The 21,433-nt window shown below is 38.5% G+C and overlaps 4 protein-coding genes across 8 annotated transcripts; 1 reads left to right on the top strand and 3 right to left on the bottom strand.

Moving 5' to 3' along the window:
* Nucleotides 1-3,665: 3,665 nt before the first annotated feature.
* LOC141686317 (uncharacterized) lies at nucleotides 3,666-4,745 on the bottom strand. The gene is made up of 2 exons (XM_074491358.1): nucleotides 4,038-4,745; nucleotides 3,666-3,935 (listed from the first exon to the last, which is right to left on the bottom strand). The coding sequence occupies exons 1-2, from the start codon at nucleotides 4,743-4,745 to the stop codon at nucleotides 3,666-3,668; spliced, it is 978 nt and encodes a 325-aa protein (XP_074347459.1).
* Nucleotides 4,746-7,309: 2,564 nt separating this feature from the next.
* Nucleotides 7,310-12,870, top strand: LOC141684011 (protoporphyrinogen oxidase 1, chloroplastic). The gene is made up of 9 exons (XM_074488843.1): nucleotides 7,310-7,793; nucleotides 8,357-8,542; nucleotides 8,638-8,722; nucleotides 8,975-9,122; nucleotides 9,235-9,315; nucleotides 9,461-9,632; nucleotides 10,244-10,403; nucleotides 11,407-11,510; nucleotides 12,237-12,870. Exons 1-9 carry the CDS (start codon nucleotides 7,353-7,355, stop codon nucleotides 12,534-12,536), a joined length of 1,677 nt encoding a protein of 558 aa, XP_074344944.1. The 5' UTR covers nucleotides 7,310-7,352; the 3' UTR covers nucleotides 12,537-12,870.
* Nucleotides 12,871-14,093: 1,223 nt separating this feature from the next.
* On the bottom strand, nucleotides 14,094-15,372 carry LOC141682627 (chitinase 10-like). Its single transcript, XM_074487333.1, has 2 exons — nucleotides 14,883-15,372; nucleotides 14,094-14,583 (listed from the first exon to the last, which is right to left on the bottom strand). Exons 1-2 carry the CDS (start codon nucleotides 15,338-15,340, stop codon nucleotides 14,217-14,219), a joined length of 825 nt encoding a protein of 274 aa, XP_074343434.1. The 5' UTR covers nucleotides 15,341-15,372; the 3' UTR covers nucleotides 14,094-14,216.
* Nucleotides 15,373-17,353: 1,981 nt separating this feature from the next.
* Nucleotides 17,354-20,660, bottom strand: LOC141684618 (putative polygalacturonase). 5 transcript variants are annotated; one of them, XM_074489676.1, is made up of 7 exons: nucleotides 20,171-20,299; nucleotides 19,976-20,043; nucleotides 19,104-19,421; nucleotides 18,844-18,964; nucleotides 18,590-18,764; nucleotides 18,396-18,466; nucleotides 17,354-18,220 (listed from the first exon to the last, which is right to left on the bottom strand). In XM_074489676.1, exons 2-7 carry the CDS (start codon nucleotides 19,997-19,999, stop codon nucleotides 17,529-17,531), a joined length of 1,401 nt encoding a protein of 466 aa, XP_074345777.1. In that variant the 5' UTR covers nucleotides 20,000-20,043; nucleotides 20,171-20,299; the 3' UTR covers nucleotides 17,354-17,528. The 5 variants fall into 5 exon arrangements, with proteins under 5 accessions (XP_074345777.1, XP_074345776.1, XP_074345774.1 ...); XM_074489675.1 differs by lacking the exon at nucleotides 20,171-20,299 and adding an exon at nucleotides 20,566-20,660 and having other exon boundaries at nucleotides 17,355-18,220; XM_074489673.1 differs by lacking the exon at nucleotides 20,171-20,299 and adding an exon at nucleotides 20,365-20,516 and having other exon boundaries at nucleotides 17,355-18,220.
* Nucleotides 20,661-21,433: the final 773 nt, after the last annotated feature.

Below are 21,433 nucleotides of genomic sequence, written 5' to 3'. Positions count from 1 at the left end.
GAGGGCAACGACGGCCGAGGAAGAGCTCAGAATGGTGCAAACCCATAACAGTGTGCTGGTGGGCCAGGCCACGGTGCTGCCGAATGATAGGTAGTGGCTGGAGGGGGACTTGGCCAAGGCAAAAAAGCGGATCCGCCACCGGAATGTCCGGCTGAAGAAGTCCCGAAAGGAGCTTCGAAAGATGAAAAAGCAGTTGGACCAAACGAAAGAGCGGTGTTTTCAGTTCGGCGCTGACTATGTCTTGGAGAAGGCTCACGACCTTGGCTGGGACTATAAGTAGCTATTGGACGACAACTTAGAGGATCCTATTGGTCGACCGGCGGTGGAAGCCCCTACAGTCTCTTCCAGCAAAGATGAAGAACTCTCAGATGATGACCTTTAGTCTTAGATTTTTTGACTTGTGCTTTTTATCTGCACTGGATACTTTTGCCTTCGGGCTTTTGTAATTTAACTCGCCTTCGGGCAAATTTTAAATTTTTGAATGCATCTTTCTTTTCTTTCATCAACATTGTTTATTTTCACTTCATTCATTGCATCTTCGGCCTTATTTTTGCCTTAACAATTTTTATGTAGCTTCGCTTTTGGCTAGAATTTTGCCTTAACATTTTTTTTGTTTTATGTAATGTCCTTCCTTGCCCTCAAGTGGTAAGGGGGCGAGGCCTTAGCCTGATGGTGAAATCAGACCATTAACACTGAAGAGGATTATCTTTTTTGGGTGATGGAATAAGGGCGATGACCTTCTTGGGGTTGCCCCTAGGCCAGTCCTTTTTTGTTCCATCGGCGAAAAACTATACTTGTAAAAATTTAAGCAAGACTTGTAAAATTTGAAACACGGTTAAACCTAGGAAGGGAATGGCTCATTTTCTTTGAGATCACCCCTAGACGAGACCTTCGTCGTTCTCCAAGTTTACTTGTAAAAATTTTATGCATGATTGGATGACGAAAGGGCTTATCTTCTTCAGATCGCCCCTAGAAATGGCCCTTTTCATTCATTTGGAAATATCGCTTTTATTTCAGTAGTGATAGTAGGAAATTATAAGGGAAGGATGAAAGGGAAAGTCTTGTCGGCATGGATATGGCTAGTTCCCGTAAGACCAGATCTCCGACGCTGAACGACCTTTGTTTAATTCCAGAGTCATAGTGTTGGGCTGCCTGCAGTAAGTATTTCATATTTCTTTGGTGGGCAGCCTCTCTTTCCTCTTCTAACAAGTCCATATTCACCCTTAATCCGAAGTTATTAATTTCTATACTGTATACTTCAGTTCTGTAAGACTCTAGGCCCACTTTAACCGGAACCAGGGCGTCTATTCCGTAGGCCAACCTGAAAGGAGTTTCGCCTGTGGAAGACCTAGGTGTTGTTCGGTTAGCCTATAAGACCCAAGGTAGCTCGAATCCCATCTTCCCTTACCTTCACCTAACCTTTTCTTTATTCCTTGAAAGATTATTTTGTTCGCTGCTTCAATTGCCCCGTTCCCCTGAGGATGCGCGACTGATCTGAACTTATGTTGAACTCCGAAGTGATGTAAAAACCTTCGGAACTTATTCCCAATAAAATGGGTTTCATTATCGGAAACACAAACCTTCGGAATTCCAAATCTGAGAATGATCTACTTCAGAAAGAACTTATTGGCTGCTTCTTCAGTTATGGCGGATAACGGCCGAGCTTCGATCCACTTGGTCATGTAGTCGATGGCAATTATGCAGTATTTTGTCTATTTGGTGCTAGTAGGGAGAATTCCAACTATGTCTACGGCCCACATAGCGAATGGAATGGGGTTAAGGATAAAAGTCATTTCTTCGGGAGGTTGCTTCGGAACCGTGGCGAACAGCTGACATTGCTTGCATTTATTTGCATATTCACTCGCATCGGCTCACAAAATCGGCCCAAAGAATCCTTGATGAAGGATCTTAAAGGCGAGAGATCGACCGGCCAGGTGTTCTCCGTATATCCCTTCGTGCACGCTTCTAGGGCATGATATTGCTCTTCGATATCAAAGCATCTTAAGAGGGGTTAGCTAACAGATCGACGATACATTCTTCCGTTGATGAGGATGTATCTTGATGCCTTATACTTTATTTTTAGGGCTTCCCTCCGGTCCAAAGGCAGAATTCCCTTTTCCAGAAAATTGTGAAAATGTGTCATCTAATCGATGCCTTGGTGAATTTCAAGAAATTCTTTTTCTCAATCGAAGGCGTTTTGGCTTCGATGAGGTAGATAGAACCGGTTAGGCTTGTGTCTCTGCCGAAGCTAGCATGGAGAGGGCATCCGCCCGACTATTGTTTTCCCTCCCTATTTGACTTAGCTCAAAAGTTTCGAATAACAAAGAAGAGTCTTTTACCTTGGCGGCATAAGCCTTTTTCCGAGGATCCTTTTGTTCATATTCTCCTGAGAAGTGTTTGACTACTAGCATGAAATCACTAAACGCCCTTATGTGCTTCGCCTTGAGGCTCCGGGCTAGCTCCATTCCGGCGAGGAGGACTTCACATTCCGCTTTATTATTGGTGAGGGGGAAGTTGAACCGTATAGCCTGATATTTCAAATTCACCGGGGCTGGAAAGTATTAAACCGGCCCCATACTTCTTTTGGGCGACCGACCCATCCACAAAAAGCTTTCATTTACCAGGGACCCTAATGAGTTGTTCCTCCGATATAAAATCATGTGGCCTAGAGAATGTGCACTCGACCATGAAATCTGCCAATGCTTGAGCCTTGATTGTCGTTCGGGGGACGAACTCGAGATCATATTCTCCCAACTCAATGGACCAAGCTACCACTCTACCCGAAGCTTCTGGTCTTGTTAAAATTTTCTTCAAAGTCTGGTCGGTGACAACCTGAATTGTTCGGCCTTGAAAGTAATTTCGCAATTTTACGGGAGGCCATGACCAGCCCATATGCGAATTTCTCCGTGTTGGGGTACCTTATTTCTGCATCTTTAAGGACACGAGATAGATTTAAAACATGATGTTGGTTACTCTCATGACTTTTTACAAGTACCGCCCCCAGTTTTCTGTCGGACACAGCTAAGTAGAGTTGAAGTGTTTCCTTCAGATCAAGCCTCATCAAAAGTGGTGCCTTGGTGAGATATTCTTTCACTTCCTAGAACACCCTTTGACATTCGAGCCCTCACTCAAAATTCTTTGACCCTTTAAGCACGACAAAGAAAAGAAGCGCCTTCTCGGCCGATATGAAAATGAAATGCCGAAGGGCGACAAGTCGGTCGGTCAGCTTTTGGATGTCTCTGATACATTTGGGAGCTTCCATGTCGATGACTGCTTCGATTTTCTCCGGATTCGCCTCTATCCCACGGGCACTAACCATGTAGCCCAAAAACATTCCACTTGACACTCCGAAAGTGCACTTGTTCGAATTAATACTCATGTTATTTCTTCGAAGAGTCTCGAAGCATTCCCTTAAATCTTCGTCATGATCTTGGAACAGGGATTTTACTATCATGTCATCTACATAAGCCTCCATATTTCATCCGATCTGCTCCTTAAACACTTTGTTCACCATTCGCTGGAATGTGGCTCCAGTGTTCTTAAGTCCGAAGGGCATTTGATATAAGCATACATTCCCTTCGGAGTTATGAACGCTGTCTTGGGCACATCATTGTCGTTCATGGCAATTTGATGATAACCATAAAAAGCATCAAGAAAACTAGTACCTAGTATCCAGCCGTTGCGTCTATCAGTTGGTCAATGCTAGGTAGAGGGTAGTGGTCCTTCAGACAAGCCTTATTGAGATTCGTGTAGTCCACACACATCCTCCACTTTCCGTTGGATTTTTTAATGACCACCACATTAGCCAACCAGTCAGGGTATTCACTTTCTCCTATAAACTTAGCTTCCAACAGATTCTCCACTTCGGCCTCAATGACCTTTGGTCGTTTGGCTGCAAAAGTCCTATTTTTCTGCTTCACTGGTTTGGCCTCGGGCTACACATTAAGACAATATTTAGCCGTCTTGGGATCCAAACCAGGCATGTCTTCCATCCCCCAGACGAACACATCATGATACTTCTGAATCACTATAATAACCTTTTCCTTCAGATCCTTCTCCATATTTCTCCCAATTCGAACCATTTTTCCCGAATGGCCTACATATAACTCAACCTCTTCGGTCTCGGCGGCTGGCTCGGCGATCGGACTTGAAAGATCCGCCCCAAACTTTTTCAACTCAATGTTCAGAGTCTCTCTGCTCCCACCGAGTTCTGCTTCGGCTCTTTTTCTTTTTCCAGTTTCATATGGCTTCTCATAGGCCTGATCTTTCTTCAAGTTATCCCACATTATTATTCGAGCAGTTTTCTGATTGCCCCTCATCTCTCCTACCCCTTTCTCAGTTGGGAATTTAAGCTTGAGATGGGGTATTGACTCTACTGCCTCAAAGGTTGACATGAACGATCTTCCCAGAATGGCATTATACGGACTCTCGATCCGAACCACGTAAAATTTCACTGGTTTTTCAACAGTATATGGAAATTTACCCAAAAGGACGAAAAGAGTTATCATACCTTCAAACTGTATTGGATGCCCTACGAGAGCGTAGAGAGGTGCTTCATTACAAGGCTCTAGTTGTTCCCCTGCCAAGTTCATCTTACAATAGGTTTTGGGGAACAGGATGTTGATCGAGCTGCCAGTGTCCACAAGCACCTTCCAAATTTTGTTCTGCCCAATCAGAGGATTGATAATGAGGGAATCTTCATGTTGGTGAATGACATCCTCATAATCCTCCGTACTGAAAGTCATAGGCATGTGGGGCTTCACTTGGCCGAACCGATAGAGGTTGTACACTTGTCATGCGTATTTTTTCTTTGCCATTTTACTATCTCTATCTAGCACACTGCCCCCATATATTGTCTTCACCTCGCCCCTTATTTTGTCCCTTCGTTCGGGCTCCTCAGTTTTTGGTTCCTCCTGATTGTCCTTCGGCCCCAGTCTGTCCCTCAGATCTCAGACGAACTGATTGAGTTCGCCTTCTTTGATCATCCGTTCAATAAGCTTCTTAAGGTGGTAGCATTCGTCAGTATTATGCCCCTTATCTCGGTGATAATCGCAGTATTTTTCTTGATTTTTCTTATGATTTGGGACTTTCATCTTAGCGGGCCGAACGAACCCAGGTTTGCCCTTGATCTCATGGAGAATCTTGGAGATCAATTTATTCAACGGGGTGAACACAACGAATCTCTACCTCGGCGTCGCTCGGCCCCACGGTCAGTCTCCTTTCTTCCATTTTTCCTACTATCCCTTCGGTCACTCCTAGATCTTGAGCCTTCATATCTTTTTGCTCGCTTCGATCGGTCATCCCTTCGGGGATCTTTGTAACCCCCAATACTTTTCATCTTCCTCCGAATGTTCTCACTCCTCACATATATATCATTCTGGGATTTGGGAGGAAAATCTTAAAGGGAGGAACGAAGATTTTTACCTTTGTAGGGGTCTAGCCCCGCCGTAAGGAAGCCGATAGCTTTGACTTTGTCCAGGTTTGTGAGTGGGCCAGGGCCTCAGCGTCCTTCGCCTTTCAGCACAGATGCGAATAATACTTCAAGAACTTTCTCTGTAACTGCTCATACGACCCGATGGACCTGGGTTTGAGGGATTTGTACCATATCGAGGGCGATCCCTTCAGGTAGGTCTTGAACATTTTGCAGAGCATTATGTCATTATACCCCATCCCAATCATCAGCAATTCATACTTTTCACAATGGTCCTCCGGATCGCCATTTCCATTAAATTCACTTATCCTTAAGAATTGCCTTTCCTCGCCCGGGGGAGGTCGATACTGCTCGATTTCTTCCTTTATAATCGGTTCGTGATCGACTCGTCTATCGCCAGACATAGCCTTTTCTAGGCGAGTGAGTCTGATTCGGGACCCATCAAGCTCTTCGTCCGAATCAGATGAAAAGTGTTGCTTCGTTCGCTTCCTTCTGGGGTGCGAATCAGAGTCAGACTCATCCTCTTCGTCATACCCCCTATGGTCTTTCTTGTGTTTGGTGGTTTTCTCTGGTTCATCAGCCTGCAATGCTTCACGCAGTGCTCTCTCCTATAACTCAATTTCTTCCCTCTAGAGTTGTAGGGCTTTCAGTCGTAGCGCATCGGCCTCTCTTCGCTTCGCCCGGGCCTATGCTTCTTTCTCCATTTGGTCATCTTTTGCCTTGCCCTTCTCCGCGACAAACTTTCCTGCACGGATCTTGAGGAGCAAGGCCTCTTTTTCGAGAGTCAACTTGATGACTCCATCGGCGTCTACTAGGGAGGACGTCTATCCCTCTTCGTGGGAGTGAAACTAGGTGGTGGTGAGTGCTCATGAGCTGTGTTTGTCATTGTATCGATATCTCGTTTATAATTATTGTATTCCCACATACGGCGCCAAATGTTACGCCCAGATCTTCTTCAGGATGAATGAACGGTTTCTGGCCTCCCAGAAACTACCTTCGGCTGCTATCTGAAAGGGAAGAAAATGCGAGGGATTGTCCTCCCGATTCACCTCCGGTGTGAGAATAAGACTCTGGATGTAGATTGAGTTTAATGAATATAAGAAAGTAGATAATAAGCGTGTAATTGTGTGTGTCTTACTTTCCAGGGGTTTTTATGCCCAATCATGTCATTAATGTATCGTCTATTACACCTTAATTAGGAGGAGTGAAAATGAGACATTACGATTATGTAACCCCAACGATTGGAATAAAAGTGGGCCTCAATCTGTTGAGCTGACTGGATCTTCGGTTCATGAACCTGTTGGGCCTTCAACCCCATAATTTAATTGTCTAATGTGCATTCGGTCGGTGAGCCTTGTTGACCCCTAACCCACAATTAGTTTGTGAGAAGTTAGTAACAAGTTCCGATACTTTTGGCTGGTTTTGTGAGGCGTAAAACTTTAGAAAATGACTTTTTTTTTGACTAATAACAGAAATTCTCGGGGTGAGCCAGGATCGAACCCAGGATCTGGGACGACAGAGGATAAGCCCTTTACCACTTGAGCTATCCAACCGTGCTATTCAGAGAATGACTTTTAGTAATGAAAGATTGTTGAATGTTGATACTTTCAGTTTTATCTGCTTTCAGTATCAAACATAGCACATAATTACTGTCTAGAGCGCAACTCATATTTTTTCTTTTTTGTGGGTGAAAGAACAAACTCATTTTCTATTGTGTAAAATTCTTGGATACGGCCCACATACAAGAATTGAGCTCCTATTTCATATCAATAATTTAAATTATAAAATTAATTCAAAGAAATAACAATTTTCTAAAAAAAAAAAAATTCAAAGAAATAACAAGCGTATAAATAATTAATAAAGAAAATATAAAGAGCATCTACAATCTATCCTGTCTATCTTCTTCTTCTCTCTCTCTTCAATGTCGACTTTCACTAAGCTCCACCACTTCACCTGTAACTCTAACCTATCTCTCTTTCCAACAACTAACCGTCCAATCTCTCCTGCCACGTCACTCTCCTCATCTTTTCCAATCAAAATTTCAACCGGAAAATCAAAAACCAGCCGTGACCGGTGGAGATCTAGATGCTCGGTATCCACATTCAATCCGCCGGCGAAGGACTTGAATTCCGACGACGGCGGAGGTCCGGTGCTTGATTGCGTGATTGTCGGTGCCGGGATTAGTGGATTGTGTATTGCGCAGGCGCTAGCGACGCAACATAAGGATGAGTTTAGAAATGTGATTGTTACCGAGGCGAAGGAGAGAGTTGGCGGGAATATAACGACGGTGGAGAGAGAGGGGTTTTTGTGGGAGGAAGGTCCTAATAGCTTTCAGCCTTCCGATTCTATGCTTACTATGGTGGTATGATTTTTCGGATTTTTTTTCGAGTTTTTTAGTTTCGAGAGTTTTGCATTTTATTATGTTTTTTTGTGTTTAGGTAGTTGAAATGTTGAATTAGTATTGATAAGAGTAGTGAATTATTTGTTCAGTTACTTGATTGAATTATATGTGTAATTTATGCCTATTTGAGGATTAAGCGTGTTTATGAAGGATAATTGATGTTGTTTCTGAGGTTTTGAGTCGAGTTTTTTGCTGTAATTAAGCTCGGTTTGTTTATGAATTGAGTCTCGGGATTGTGTTTAAGCTAGCTTGTTTATTCTAAATCATGTTCACACTCAGCTTGTATATAAACGAGTTAAGCTTCCAGCCTCTTCTGAGCGTTTCGGTTCATTTGCAGCCCTAAGCATCTATAGAGACAATGTAGTTATTAAGTTTGCAGTGTGTGAAGGGTATTACTGTAATGATAGTAATATTAAAATGAGTTTTTGTTAATTAGGGAAACTTAGGAGTTTTATTTCCATGGTGCTTAAATTGTTGGTTATATGTATCGACAGACCCAATATTGTTGTATCTACCAATTGCAGGTGGACAGTGGGTTGAAAGATGATTTAGTCTTAGGAGACCCTGAAGCACCTCGTTTTGTGTATTGGAATGGTAAACTGAGGCCTGTACCATCGAAGCTCACTGATCTGCCCTTCTTTGACTTGATGAGTATTGGTGGCAAACTTAGGGCTGGATTTGGTGCCCTTGGTCTTCGCCCTGCTCCACCAGTTTGTTCTCTCCCTGACCTCTATAGTCATTTTTTATACTTTTCCTACAGTATTCTACAGTATTCTCATGTCATTTTTTTTGACGAAAGTGACAGGGTCGAGAGGAATCAGTTGAAGAATTTGTGCGTCGTAATCTAGGTGCTGAAGTATTTGAACGCCTTATAGAGCCTTTCTGCTCAGGTAATCTTTATTATCTTTAGTAATGTTATGACATTTTCCAACTCCATTCGACACAGTTATAAAAGAAGTTGTCATCTTAACTCTGTCGTTTTATACCTTTGACCATCTTCAGTGTAGGATATTAGAAACTGTAAGATATATATGTGGTTTAATAATAGGAGCAAGGGCGTCGTGATTCTGGTTCTTAACTATGAATAATAATACAGATAAAATAGGCAACTTAACTGACAAAAATGATTTTTATATATGCAGGTGTTTATGCTGGAGATCCTTCAAAACTGAGTATGAAAGCTGCATTTGGTAAAGTTTGGAAGTTAGAGCAAAATGGTGGTAGCATCATTGGGGGAGCCTTTAAAGCTATCCAGGAGCGGAAGAGTTCCTCAAAGCCACCCCGAGATCCGTAATAATATTATATGCTGGTCTAGTTATTCATGATATACTTTCTTGTGCAGTAATTTTTACAAAATATATATCTTATGACGCTCAGCACTCTGAATCTAGTTAACTTACAGGCGCTTGCCTAAACCAAAGGGTCAAACCGTCGGATCATTTAAGAAAGGCTTGACCATGTTACCTAATGCAATTGCTAAAAGGTACGTAATGACATTAGTTCCTGTCAGAAAAGCAATGTAATCTAGCTGGTTGATTGACAATATATATACAATTTCCTCAACATGTATGTACAACTCTTGTTTCTAAAATTTTACTAATCCTGTGGACTTGCATATATTTTCTTAGGTTGGGTAACAAAGTGAAATTGTCTTGGAAGCTCTCAAGTATAGGGAAGTTGGAAAATGGAAGTTATTCTTTGACATATGAAACACCAGAAGGGCTGGTTACAGTGCAGAGTAAAACTGTTGTCATGACTATTCCATCCCACATAGCCAGCACTTTACTGCGTCCTGTCTCGGTATGGTTTATTAGCTAATGACCAATGGGGTTTTTACTAAATTGTGCCTGCACAAGTAGATAACAGATTTAAATACACCTATACCTTTCAATATTTTCTCCCTGGAGTCCTCAAACCTAGTACATCCTGATGAGGCAGAAAAACAAAATGAGACTTTTTATTTTCTATGGCATAAAAAATTAAATCCGCGGCTTTCTGTCTATACAACTATAAACTGGACCTTTGGAGATTTCCCTGAAAGCTCGAGCCTGAAACATAACTTGCATTAAGTTCAGGCATTATTGATTCTACACTTCTATTTCAAAAACAAGCCAAATTTAGTTGACTGGCCCAATAAACGTGTTTATCTGGCCACGTGCCACATAGAAAGCACAGTCCAGGAGATGTATGAGCCCATTAATTTCGAGGCTTGAAGTTTCCATGAAATTATGTTGACTAAATTAGATTTGATGATGGTCTGTATAAAAGGTGATATTCCTCTTTCCAAAAATTAGAATATGGATTCCATGGAAAATGTAAATGCTATTACCTGGTAAACAGCTGTCAGTAATCTTGATAGACCTCTTTTTCATATATGTAATGTGACATCCTTCCGGTCAATTATATTACAGGAGGTTGCAGCAGAGGCACTATCAAAACTTTATTACCCGCCAGTTGCAGCAGTATCTGTTTCGTATCCAGAAGAGGCTGTGCGTACTGAATGTTTGATTGATGGGAAATTGAAGGGGTTTGGCCAGTTAATACCACGTAGCCAGGGGGTAGAAACCTTAGGTAAACATTCTCTCCTTAGTTTTAAAGTGTGTGTCGGCATACTGTTGGGGACCTATATGGTTCTGTGATCAATTCAGTCAAGTAAATGCTTTGTCATTTTTTAACTATGGGAATATTAAAGGAATCTTATACATGCCTGAACCGTTCCTGTTTAACCTGTCACTGCTGTCTTTGTACATTTTCGTCTTTAATCTCTCTTGTCTCACTTTTATGAACATTTTGTCGGGTTCAGGGTTGTTTTAAGCAATTGCTCAAATTTAGTCTATACGGAGCTTATTAGTGTAGGAATTATGGTACTGAAAGTGAGGATTCACCTGCAGGCTGCAGGAGATGTAGCTTCACCCTTTCAGAATAGGTACATAATATGGAGGTATAAGTAGCCAATTTGGCCTAATGCTATTCATAACCTGGTACCTGATAGTATAGATATATATTGTCTAGTTGCAGCTATCTGGGTTTTAGGTGGTGATATATTTACAAGTGTACTACATAATTGGTAACCGGATTCAGAGTTGTGATAGTTGTCAAAAGTCTTCTCACTACCTAAGACTGGGATGTGGTTTAGTTATGATAGGAGACCCAGCCTACAATAAATCAGAGTCCATTACTATTTGGGATGAAGGGATTAAGTAGATCATAAATGTCCCCGAATTGTATCAATTAGGTTTACAGTTTACTTTTTGAAGATTGCCATTAGTATGCCTGTTGGGAGAGTTATATCATGAATAAGAGTGATACTGATAGATTGTCCCAGTTCTAAATTAGTTACGGTATGTGATGCTAGCAGAGCTAGGTTTTCATGTAGCATTATTTTCCACAAGAAATGTTTGGGTACTGATTATGAATTTAATATTACTAAATAGTAAATATTATTTACCCTGTCGATTGTAGGCAGTTTAGCAGTCACATTTTAGAAGTTGAGTCCAAGTTTTGCACAAATAGTAGAAATTTTCTACTTGAAGTGTTCTGTGTTTAAAACATGTTGGTTAATATGACCCTGCAGGGACTATATACAGCTCGTCACTTTTTCCCAATCGAGCACCACCAGGAAGAATCCTACTCCTCAACTATATTGGCGGGGCAACAAATACTGGAATCGTATCCAAGGTAATCCGGTCAGTTAGTATGAGAAGTCATCATTAAAATTTTCTGATAAACATTCCTGATTCACTGGCATTTAAAGTACTGCCTACACACTTGATCATGTCAAATTGCATATTCTTTCCATCATGATGATGTTGCGCTCAGTTTTCTCGGTTCATCAAGTTGGATATTTCACATGCTACACTAGTTTTTTGCTCCGTTTTTAATTGCTCATCATTTTTTAAAATGCTGATACGATGACTGGACTTAAAAACTGTATTAAGTGTGTTAGATTACATGAATACAAAGTTAATATGCCACATACTTATGACTTTATTTGTTATATATATATGAAATGAGCTCTTCATTTTATCTGCTATCCAGTAGATTCACCATGTTTGGTTGAGCATTAGAGATATATGTACCTAATGAAACAGATGGAATGTAAATATGTAATGTATATTATCATAAATTTACATTGTGATACTTTCAAGCTTTATAAACCAGAGATCATGTTCATGTACTGAACAGGTGAATGTGCACTTGGAATTTCATTTCACAGTTACTTGTAAACACTATTTTTCAATTGTTTTCTGTTTTTTCAAACCTGTCTGATTTTGCAAATATATACACACACACGCGCACACACACACACATATATATATTGATATGTCATTAAATAAAATAAGGAGTACCGTAATCTCTTATAGTATCCTCTCCTTTGATAATTAATATGTTTTAACTGCACAGTCGGAGAGCCAAATTGTGGAAGCAGTTGACCGTGACCTGCGAAAGATGCTGATAAATCCTAATGCAAAAGAACCTTTAGCTTTGGGGGTGCGTGTGTGGCCGCAAGCTATTCCACAGTTCCTGATCGGTCATCTGGATATTGTGGATTCTGCAAAAGCTGCTCTCAGTAAGGATGGATTCAAGGGTATATTTCTCGGGGGAAACTTCGTCTCTGGTGTAGCCTTGGGCCGATGTGTGGAGGGTGCTTATGAAGTTGCGTCCGATGTTAATAAGTTTTTGCAACAGTATCAATACAAGTAAGTATAGTTTCCGTAACAAATTTCTGCAATTATGCTCCGAGAATAGATATGAGTAGAAGATTATACATTCTCAATTTTCCATTGATTGGCTCAGAGGCCAGAGCTCTGAGTAATTTTTATTTGTAAGTAGGTTTGTTGTGGATGGTGTCTTACTTGATAGTTGATATTAAGTTAAGTTTTGCCCTTTAAGTTTGTACCCTCTGGCTGTGGTCCAGATGTAATTTCAGTGTTTTCCAGTGCAAAGTTGTGTAGATAATCAACGTAGTTTGTAAAGTATTTGGACTGAAATAATTTCCAAGATGCACTTAAGTTATGTATCATTATGAGTTATGACCGCAGCAGGGGTGTATATTATTTCAAGGGCAGTATTATTATTGATGATAAATAAATAATACATCATTTTATGATGTAATATGTAGGCTAACAAATCACATTAGCTTGTACAAACTTTCCAGAGTTTGCTAAATGCTAACATACACAAATCAGAACTTCAATCTTCTAATTACAACACTGAGTCATGGAGTATTAGTAGTTTTAAGCAGGGGGATTGACTTTGGATATTTGGATATACCTCAATCTTCGAATCACTATATTTTCATTTCGAAAGTAGGTAATCCAAAGTCAATGTTAGCATCCCTGTTACCATATCAATTGCGTTGCCAAATCACAGGGAAGACTAGGCACATGGATGGAAGAGAATAATTGACTTTTTTTATCTTAAGCATGCGATATGTTATATTTTATGAGGTATACTCTTTTATAATCCACCTGCTTTTATGTAATGGGAAACGCCATAAGAAAATAGTAGCATGCAAGGGAATAATTACTAAGCATTTTTAATTAAATGTTCTCGATATGCCCAATGACATTTCTAATTCATATTGAAGAGCATGTAGCATTCTTATACTATATCCATTGTCAATCAACTGAGAAAAGTCTTCGATTGCAATTTGTGGAGGCAGGAGGACAAAGGAAAACATAAACAAACCAGTTCCAGCATTAAAGTTCGGTTTGTGATTGTGTCATGTTGGCCCAAGTTTCGATTAGATACATCATACAAGTCCTAGAAGATGAATATGAATTGTATTGAGAAAAAAAGTCCGATAATGAAATTATTATACTAGAGTTTAGACAAAAACTTCATTACATAATTCTCTCCCTTTCTCGCTGGGTTTAATTCAACGTCTGATAATGAAATTCTAATAGTTCATCTAGTTTAGAATTAATAGATTGAGAGTTGAAGTATGCGATAGATACATTCTGCTACAAGAACAGCACCATGCAGAAAGTAGCAGTCCAATTATTTATATTTTTATTCATTATTATAATTACCATAAGATGAACATATTGTTAGTTGTAGAATACTTCATTAAGATACTAGACTAGTGTCTGTCTGTTTCACTAACTTAGAAGAATAGTGTTTGTTTATGAGAGTATTGTATGTTTGTCTTATATAGTTGTCCCATTTCAGTTTTGGTGTGCGGCTTTGATCAGCACCTTTGTGTTTTTAACAGAAAGTTGGACATTTTCTGCAGACTTTTATGCATGTAAAATGATGTCCAACAGAATTAGCTTCTCTTTACAACACACCTTATAATATTTCAGGACTAGGTGTGCAGGATTCATAGTTATGAAGCAACAAAATAAAAGTTAAAATACATCCTGTATAAATTTGCAACAATTAAAATGATTTCTGAGATGCACAATCCAAGTTACGTCCAGTGTCAACATTGAACAACTTGGCATATCTCTGAAAATAACCAATTCTGTCATTCACTCTTGAATCACTCCCAATCCCACATTCGAGTCCTCCGTTGATTATGTTTGTTGTCAACCCGAATCCTGCTGTCCGATTAGCTGCTATATCTGCAGCAGTGGGCTTGTAGCGTCCGATCATCACATCGTGGCACGATGGTTTAGGCTTCTGCTCGGTCATCCAAAACCAAAGAGCTGTTTTGAATGCGATTACAGAGTTGTTGGCGACGATTTCTGGATTTTTAAGACCATCGAATCCCAAGGCCTTTCCAGCAGGACCGTAGTTGTAGTTCCTGTATAAGCCAACCATATTCACATTATTTTTTGAATCCACAATTTTTTTTTTCAATTTGATCATATGATATGTGACTTTTTCAACACAACTTGTCTCTCTTTATGATTATTCGAGAATCAAATTTTAAATTTTAGTTATATTTTCATTTCCCCCTATTAAGCCTACTAAATGTAAATCCTGAGTCCCTTCTGTCTGCATACATATGCGCCTTATGAGTAAGCTGTAGCTAGAAGGTAAATTAAACGTAAAATAACTAAAATGGTGATGAGTTTCGAAAGAGAGAAAGATGAGAAGTACCATGAAAGTTGAATAGGTCCTCTCCCCTGATAAGTTTTGTTAGGATAACAAGGCCATTGCTGGTTACTGGAGTCACAATAATCACTACCAGGACTAATCTCCTCCTTAAAACACAATCCCCAGGCATACGGTCCATCGGGTGCAGTCGCCCACCCTCCGGTCGTCTCATGGGAGATTTGAGCAAGGAACGCTGCTATTTCGCGCTTTCGAGTAGCAAGGCTACCGCGACTACCGAAGCTCGGAAAACGTTGGGTTGCTTCAATGAAAGCAGAATAAGGGTAAAAGTCTTTAGCAGGGCATGCAGTATCATCTTTATGTAAAAATATTGAGTTGTACAAATCTTCACTAATTAGAGAAGATATATGAATGCCACTTCTAGCTTCTAATGAAGAGAATAATGTGCTAGAGAAGATTATTATTGTGAGGAGCAGCAGAGGAAATGAAAGAGGTGGTGCCATTTTTTAAGTAGCTGTGGAATGAATCTTATGTTGTGAAGTGAACATGTTTATATAGAGACATATGAGTGGATTGCGCATAATAAGAAGTCAGAAGTCAGCTTTGAGTTTTTTATGAACGAGTACATAAGATGGATTTTTGCCTTACAGTTTTCAACTACCCAATTTGCTTTGAACGAGTCAATAGTGTAAGAATCTTCTAAAATAATCATGCGATTATCATCGGTGCCGATAGTATGTTATGAATACTGTAGGTGGTATAAAATCAATTTTATTTTATCATTTTTATTAGGTTTTTTTATTCTTTTTATATTAAAATGTTAAAAATTACTTCCTCCGTCCCGGCCAATTGTTTACATTTGTTTTGTTTTGGGCACGGAGGTTAAGAAATATATATAAAGTAGTGAAAAAGAGAAATAATAGTGAGTGAAGTAGTGAGACACATTAATTTTTAATATATAAAAAGGAGATAGTGGAGTAAAAGTAGCGTGAAAGGGGAAAAAAAATGGGTTAGTGATAAAGTGGTGAGACTTATTACTATTTTTGATAAGTTTTGAAATGTAAATAATTGGATGAAACATCTTAAAAAAGAAATTGTAGATAAATGGTCGGGACATAGGGAGTATTTCAACTATTTAATTTCCAACTTACAAAAAGCTAAATATGACTCAAAATATGAAAGTTTTACGGGTATCATAAGGTGTACTTAAATATTTATAATGGAATACTTTATATCTTAAAATTTTAATAAAAAATTACTAATGTTTATTTTGGTGAGCCCCGTTATCATTTACATAAATCCACCCTCGATTATCATATAAATGGAGACGGTGCGTAATTTTTTCAACGACGTTACAATGCAGGCGAAGGGGGGGGGAATTTTTCTGTTACGACCTTCCCGAAATAATAGAGGAGTTTTGTGTGTTATTTACAATGTCAAATGCAGTTTGTGTCTTGAAGTGTCAACTGTCAACCGTCTGAACAAAAAGTTTACGTTGTGCATCTTTTGGTGATCAACTATTCGGAAATTTAAATACTCAGACACGCTCCGATAAAACTTTTGAGAATAGGAGGTCTATGTTTTGTAAAATTATCTGCTAGGAACCTTCTGTTTTACTAATAGAAGCTTTACTGGGACTAACTAATAAAAAGGCTTAGAGCAGCTGGGAATGATCTTTAAAACCAAACTGCGACAACGAGGGTATTAACTCGGACTTGCCTGAATTGCCATCATTTGTTTCCGAGTTTATAAACTGCGATCGTATGAATCAGGTATCTTTGGGAAGAGAGTAATTTTGTTTATAGTGAACAATCGAAAGATGCCAAATATAATTGGTTTCTAAATGGCAGAAACCACAGAGATAAACAACCTGAACAACGAAGCAAGGCTTTGATGCAAGTTTATTGGAAGCTGAGATTAAGAAGACTGTTAAGAGTTGTCCCACATCGTTTGTGGGAAGAGCAGATTGCTAGTATATAAGAAGCCGGATAAAGGCCAACAAAGGCCAGGGAAAAGAGCAGATTGCTTCATTAAAGCGTAGTAGATATATAAGCATATTTGAATTACAGTTAACAGAGGCCTTTCAGAGCTTGAGGCTTACATCTTAAGACAGATCTTGCTTCTGTAATGTAGGAAACTTGCAGCAAAGTTTCCCGTAGAAAGAATTCCCAGAGAAAATTCAGCCTTCGAGAAATGTTTTGCCAGTATCTTAATTATCTCACACATTTTTTTCTTAAATTATTTTTTGGCAGGTTCAACAAATACATTTTACGCCTTGTGCATAAGTTTTTCTCGCGCCTTGTGCGAGATAAAAATATACTTGCAATGCAGCAGATATACTTTTTTGTTCACGGTTGTGAGGACATTATGTACATAAGTATTCGCAATGCGCGGGATATAATTTTTTATCTTACGCATTGCGCGAAAAGTTGTGCAATAAAAATAATAATAAGGGCGCGCCACTTGGCCCTCGTCCATCAAAAAAATTATGCAACCCCTCCTCGAATAAATTAAAGCAGACAAAACTGTTTCAAAAATGCATTTCATAATTTTCAGTTTAACCACTTCACTATCTGTAATCGAGCAGATAATTCACTGCAAACGAAGTTACAAGAGAATACCTTAACCTCAATCTCGAATTAGTAGAAGAATTCTTCTATAATTCAGCCCTTCACCAACTTTCTAATCAAGCTACCATGAGCTCCACCTAGCGATTCTTTTTGGAATCAAGACACTCTGCAAGTTATTTGATAAATTGTAGCACTCTGAACCAGGATATATCTTGCGCTTGAGTGGCCTACAAGTGTCTGGAGAAACAAAATCCGAAAATCCTCCAACATATGAACATGTCCATGGAAAACGTGAGGTCACACGGAGATTAATATCAGATAGGCAGATGTTTAGAAAATCATCTCCTTTTATTCCCTCTAGATGGCCTGCCACAGTAACATTATCTCCTGTAACATTATGAATTGTCACCTTCAATATTCTGGGAAGTGCGTCTGGATCATAAGACTTGTCCGGGTGTTCCCCATACTGTCCATTGAATTCGATAGCAGTCTGCACATTTTTAAGGGTGACACCGGATATGTATACCCCTTTCACATATCCACCCCGTCCAGGAGAGGTTTTCACTGCAATTCCTCTCTTAGAATTGAAGATTTGGATATCTTCAGCATATATTTCAGATACACCTCCAGACATCTCACTTCCGATTGCAATACCAGTGCTAACATTGGTTTCTCCAATAAGGCGGTGGATAGTTATATTGGTACTAGGACGAGCAAAGGATATGCCATACTGATCCCACCCACTCTTTATGGCCACCAGGTCATCCCCAGTTCTTATATAGCAATCTTCAATGCAAACATTATCGGACGAATCTGGCACATAATAAACCTGTTGGTCAGGATTGCTTGTGCAATGAAAGATGTAGAATTATAGCAGTATCACAGTATATCATAAAATTTACCCTCTGTATTATAGGAAGAGCACAATATTAATGATCAGTACTTAGTTTACTAAATAAGTGGTATGATTTTAGTTAAGGAAACAAACCTGGATCAATGCCATCTGTGTTTGGTGAATCGAGGGGAGCAATAATAGTGACATTCTGAATAACAACGTGACTGTTCATCCACAAACGGAAAACAAAAACTGTTTATATCTCGCTAACTCATAAGACTCTCCTTATGCATTTCTTAATTTGTTAAAAAAATGTTAGTAAACAAATGAGAAGAAGAGATGAGAACCTGCTATAAACAGGATGGATGTTCCAGAAAGGTGAATTAAGAAAGGTCACATTCGAGATGAGCACATCTTTTGAGTTGATCAACTCAAGCATATGGGGTCTAGTATAATTCAAGTTTCCAGTATGGAACCAGTTCCACCATACGCTGCCCTGACCATCGATAGTTCCATTATCACCTGGAAGCACATATCATTTGTCACCAAACAAAAGGAGAACTTAAGGAAAAGCACATCATGAAAAATGACAGTCTTATACCTGTTATAACAACATCCGTCAGATTATGTCCATAAATAAGGCTGCAATGCCTTTTTCCAGGTAAGTCTCTGCCTCGACCATAAGATGGTAAAGGGTCAATGAGTGGCCAATCATCTGATCTCTGTAACAAATGCAATATTCTTTAGTTGGTATTTTGTTAAGATATCAGATAATACGATTTTTTACCTAAAACACTGCACTATGTAAATACTAAAAGACAGTTGGAGATGTATGAATGCATATATAATTAGCTCACTCACCGTAGATCCGAGGATCACTGCACCCTTATCTAACCATAGAGTTACATGACTGACGAGGAAAAAGCTTCCTGTCAACCATCTACCTGCAGGGATAAAAAGCTTTGCACCTCCTTTGTCCATAAAAGAGGTAAGGTAGTACATCGCATTGTAAAATGCTATTGTATTTAACGTTACGCCATCCCCTACGGCGCCAAATTCAGTAATAGTCACAGTATGAGGCCGATCAGCTCCTGAACTTGTCGCTTTGCATAGTGACCCGCTACGACTTGCCAAGCATCCTTCACAGAGTAATATAAGTGCTAGTAGCACAATTATAAGCTGTCATAAAATTGGGACATACACTTTGTTAGCGCAAAACATGTATTACTCAATGCATTTGTTAAAAAAGAAGCACTAAACAACCATACAGTCAACATCTTAGCACACCGGAGACTTCATGATATAGAACAAATGAATGAAATAAACACTACCAAAATTGTTACTTAAACTAAAACTGCATTAAGAAATAGCATTAATGAGATGATCACAGTAATGTAATATCCACTAATTAGCAATTCTAGTAAGAATAAAGCAGAGTAAATTAATCACCATTTGCAGACAGTAACAGATGAATGCTACCAATACTATCCACATTTACAATAAAAATAATAAATTTTTAAAAAATTCTCAGATTACAGTTGTACTGTACCATCAGTTAAATAAAAAGAAGTTTCGAATCAGAACCGAAGAAAAGATTCTTAAAACTTCTGATCAATCAATGTTTAATTGTTTATACAAGGAAAATAAAATATAATTGAGTCAAAAATATATTGTAACTGGATGTATCCATATACAAATATACATATGCAGATCTTTCGTATACAAAAACTTACAATAAAATTTCGATTTCTCCCCATTGTTGTGTATATAAGCTGCTTGTCTCTCTTAATCGCAAGATGACCTGACAAGATTTGACCAGACAATAATTACTGTATCAGTAAACAAACAAAAATTAAATAAATTAAATATGATGTTGACTACTTTCTTGATGTGCAGTGATAAAAACAAGAGACTAAAAGAATTGAAACCCTTGTAATGAAGTGAAGAAATGAAGCTGTCTTGATCAAGAAATCTTAAAAAAGTGAATAAAATTGTGAATGATGAAACAGGACAGACACAGGGCCAGCACTCGCATAACAAAACCAACAAAAGATAAAAATTTTACTTAATGAAAATGATTGAAAACGACTTTATATACTACCCAAATGTTTACCGGTAGGACCTTGTGCTGCTTCTTCTACAAAACTTAAAAAAACTGAACTGAAACACAAGTGTGTGTAGAATGTTTAAGATGTGGATATATATAAGAGAGAGAGAGAGAGGGGGAGAGGGAAAGAGAGAGCGAGAGAGAGAGAGAGAGAGATTTGTTCTGAAGTGCATGTACAGGAGATAAATGTGATTGTGTTTTGTCTTTTTACAATACCTGACAAAAAAGAACCCTCAGGAACCGAACTATATTTGGCAAAGCTTCAACTGCATGAAATAAAATGTGAGCAGAGAATTAAAATTATGAAGCAAAGAAAAAGAAAGAAATGGAGTTCTTGATGGTGAGGCAAGAATGAGCACAGAGTGGTTACATTTATATGTACGTAGTCACGTACATCTATTCCGTCAAATCTTACTATTCCTCTGCTATAAAATCTGTCATTTAACTTTTTAATCATTCATTGCAAGCTTTTTCTTTACCATAGATTTCTTTTAGGAGTATCTGTATTAAATTTTTATCAATCAGATGTTTTAAAAAGTACATAAATATTAGATTTTTCTTAGATATTGCATATTTTCAGTGGGTGTATTACTGTATTGTATCTTCTGGTCTCAGTGGGACCATGGCTAGTATTTATGATTCTTTTAACATATTTTGTACTATCTTTTAAGAGATTTTATTACGCAGTATCTTTTATTTTACTTTTGAGTATTTTTTAAGAATTTGTTTCGAGAAAATGTATAACACTCTGGTCTGGGGATCTGATATATATGTTTAGTTTATAAGGCAAAGTAAAATACTGAAATTAATGTTTGTTTAAATTTTGATTTATTTTGGACTCAGAATCAGAACTTGACATAATTTTTGAAAGAGACCCGAAATTTGACTCAAATTTGTGCAAAATTTTATTCATTTTTACTATTTTTATTATTGTTAAAAGTATATAAATATTGGGCCATGTTTGGTATTAAGTTGGGGATAAGATTGTAATTCTTAAATTTTTCAATCTCATGTTTATTTTGTAAAAAAATAGTGAACAGTTATCCAAGAATTAAAATCTTTTAAATTATCATATCTCATATTT

Source organism: Apium graveolens, chromosome 9 (genome assembly GCF_009905375.1).
Source record: "Apium graveolens cultivar Ventura chromosome 9, ASM990537v1, whole genome shotgun sequence".
Classification (NCBI taxonomy): Eukaryota; Viridiplantae; Streptophyta; class Magnoliopsida; order Apiales; family Apiaceae; genus Apium; species Apium graveolens.
This window is presented reverse-complemented; position numbering and strand designations above follow the sequence as displayed.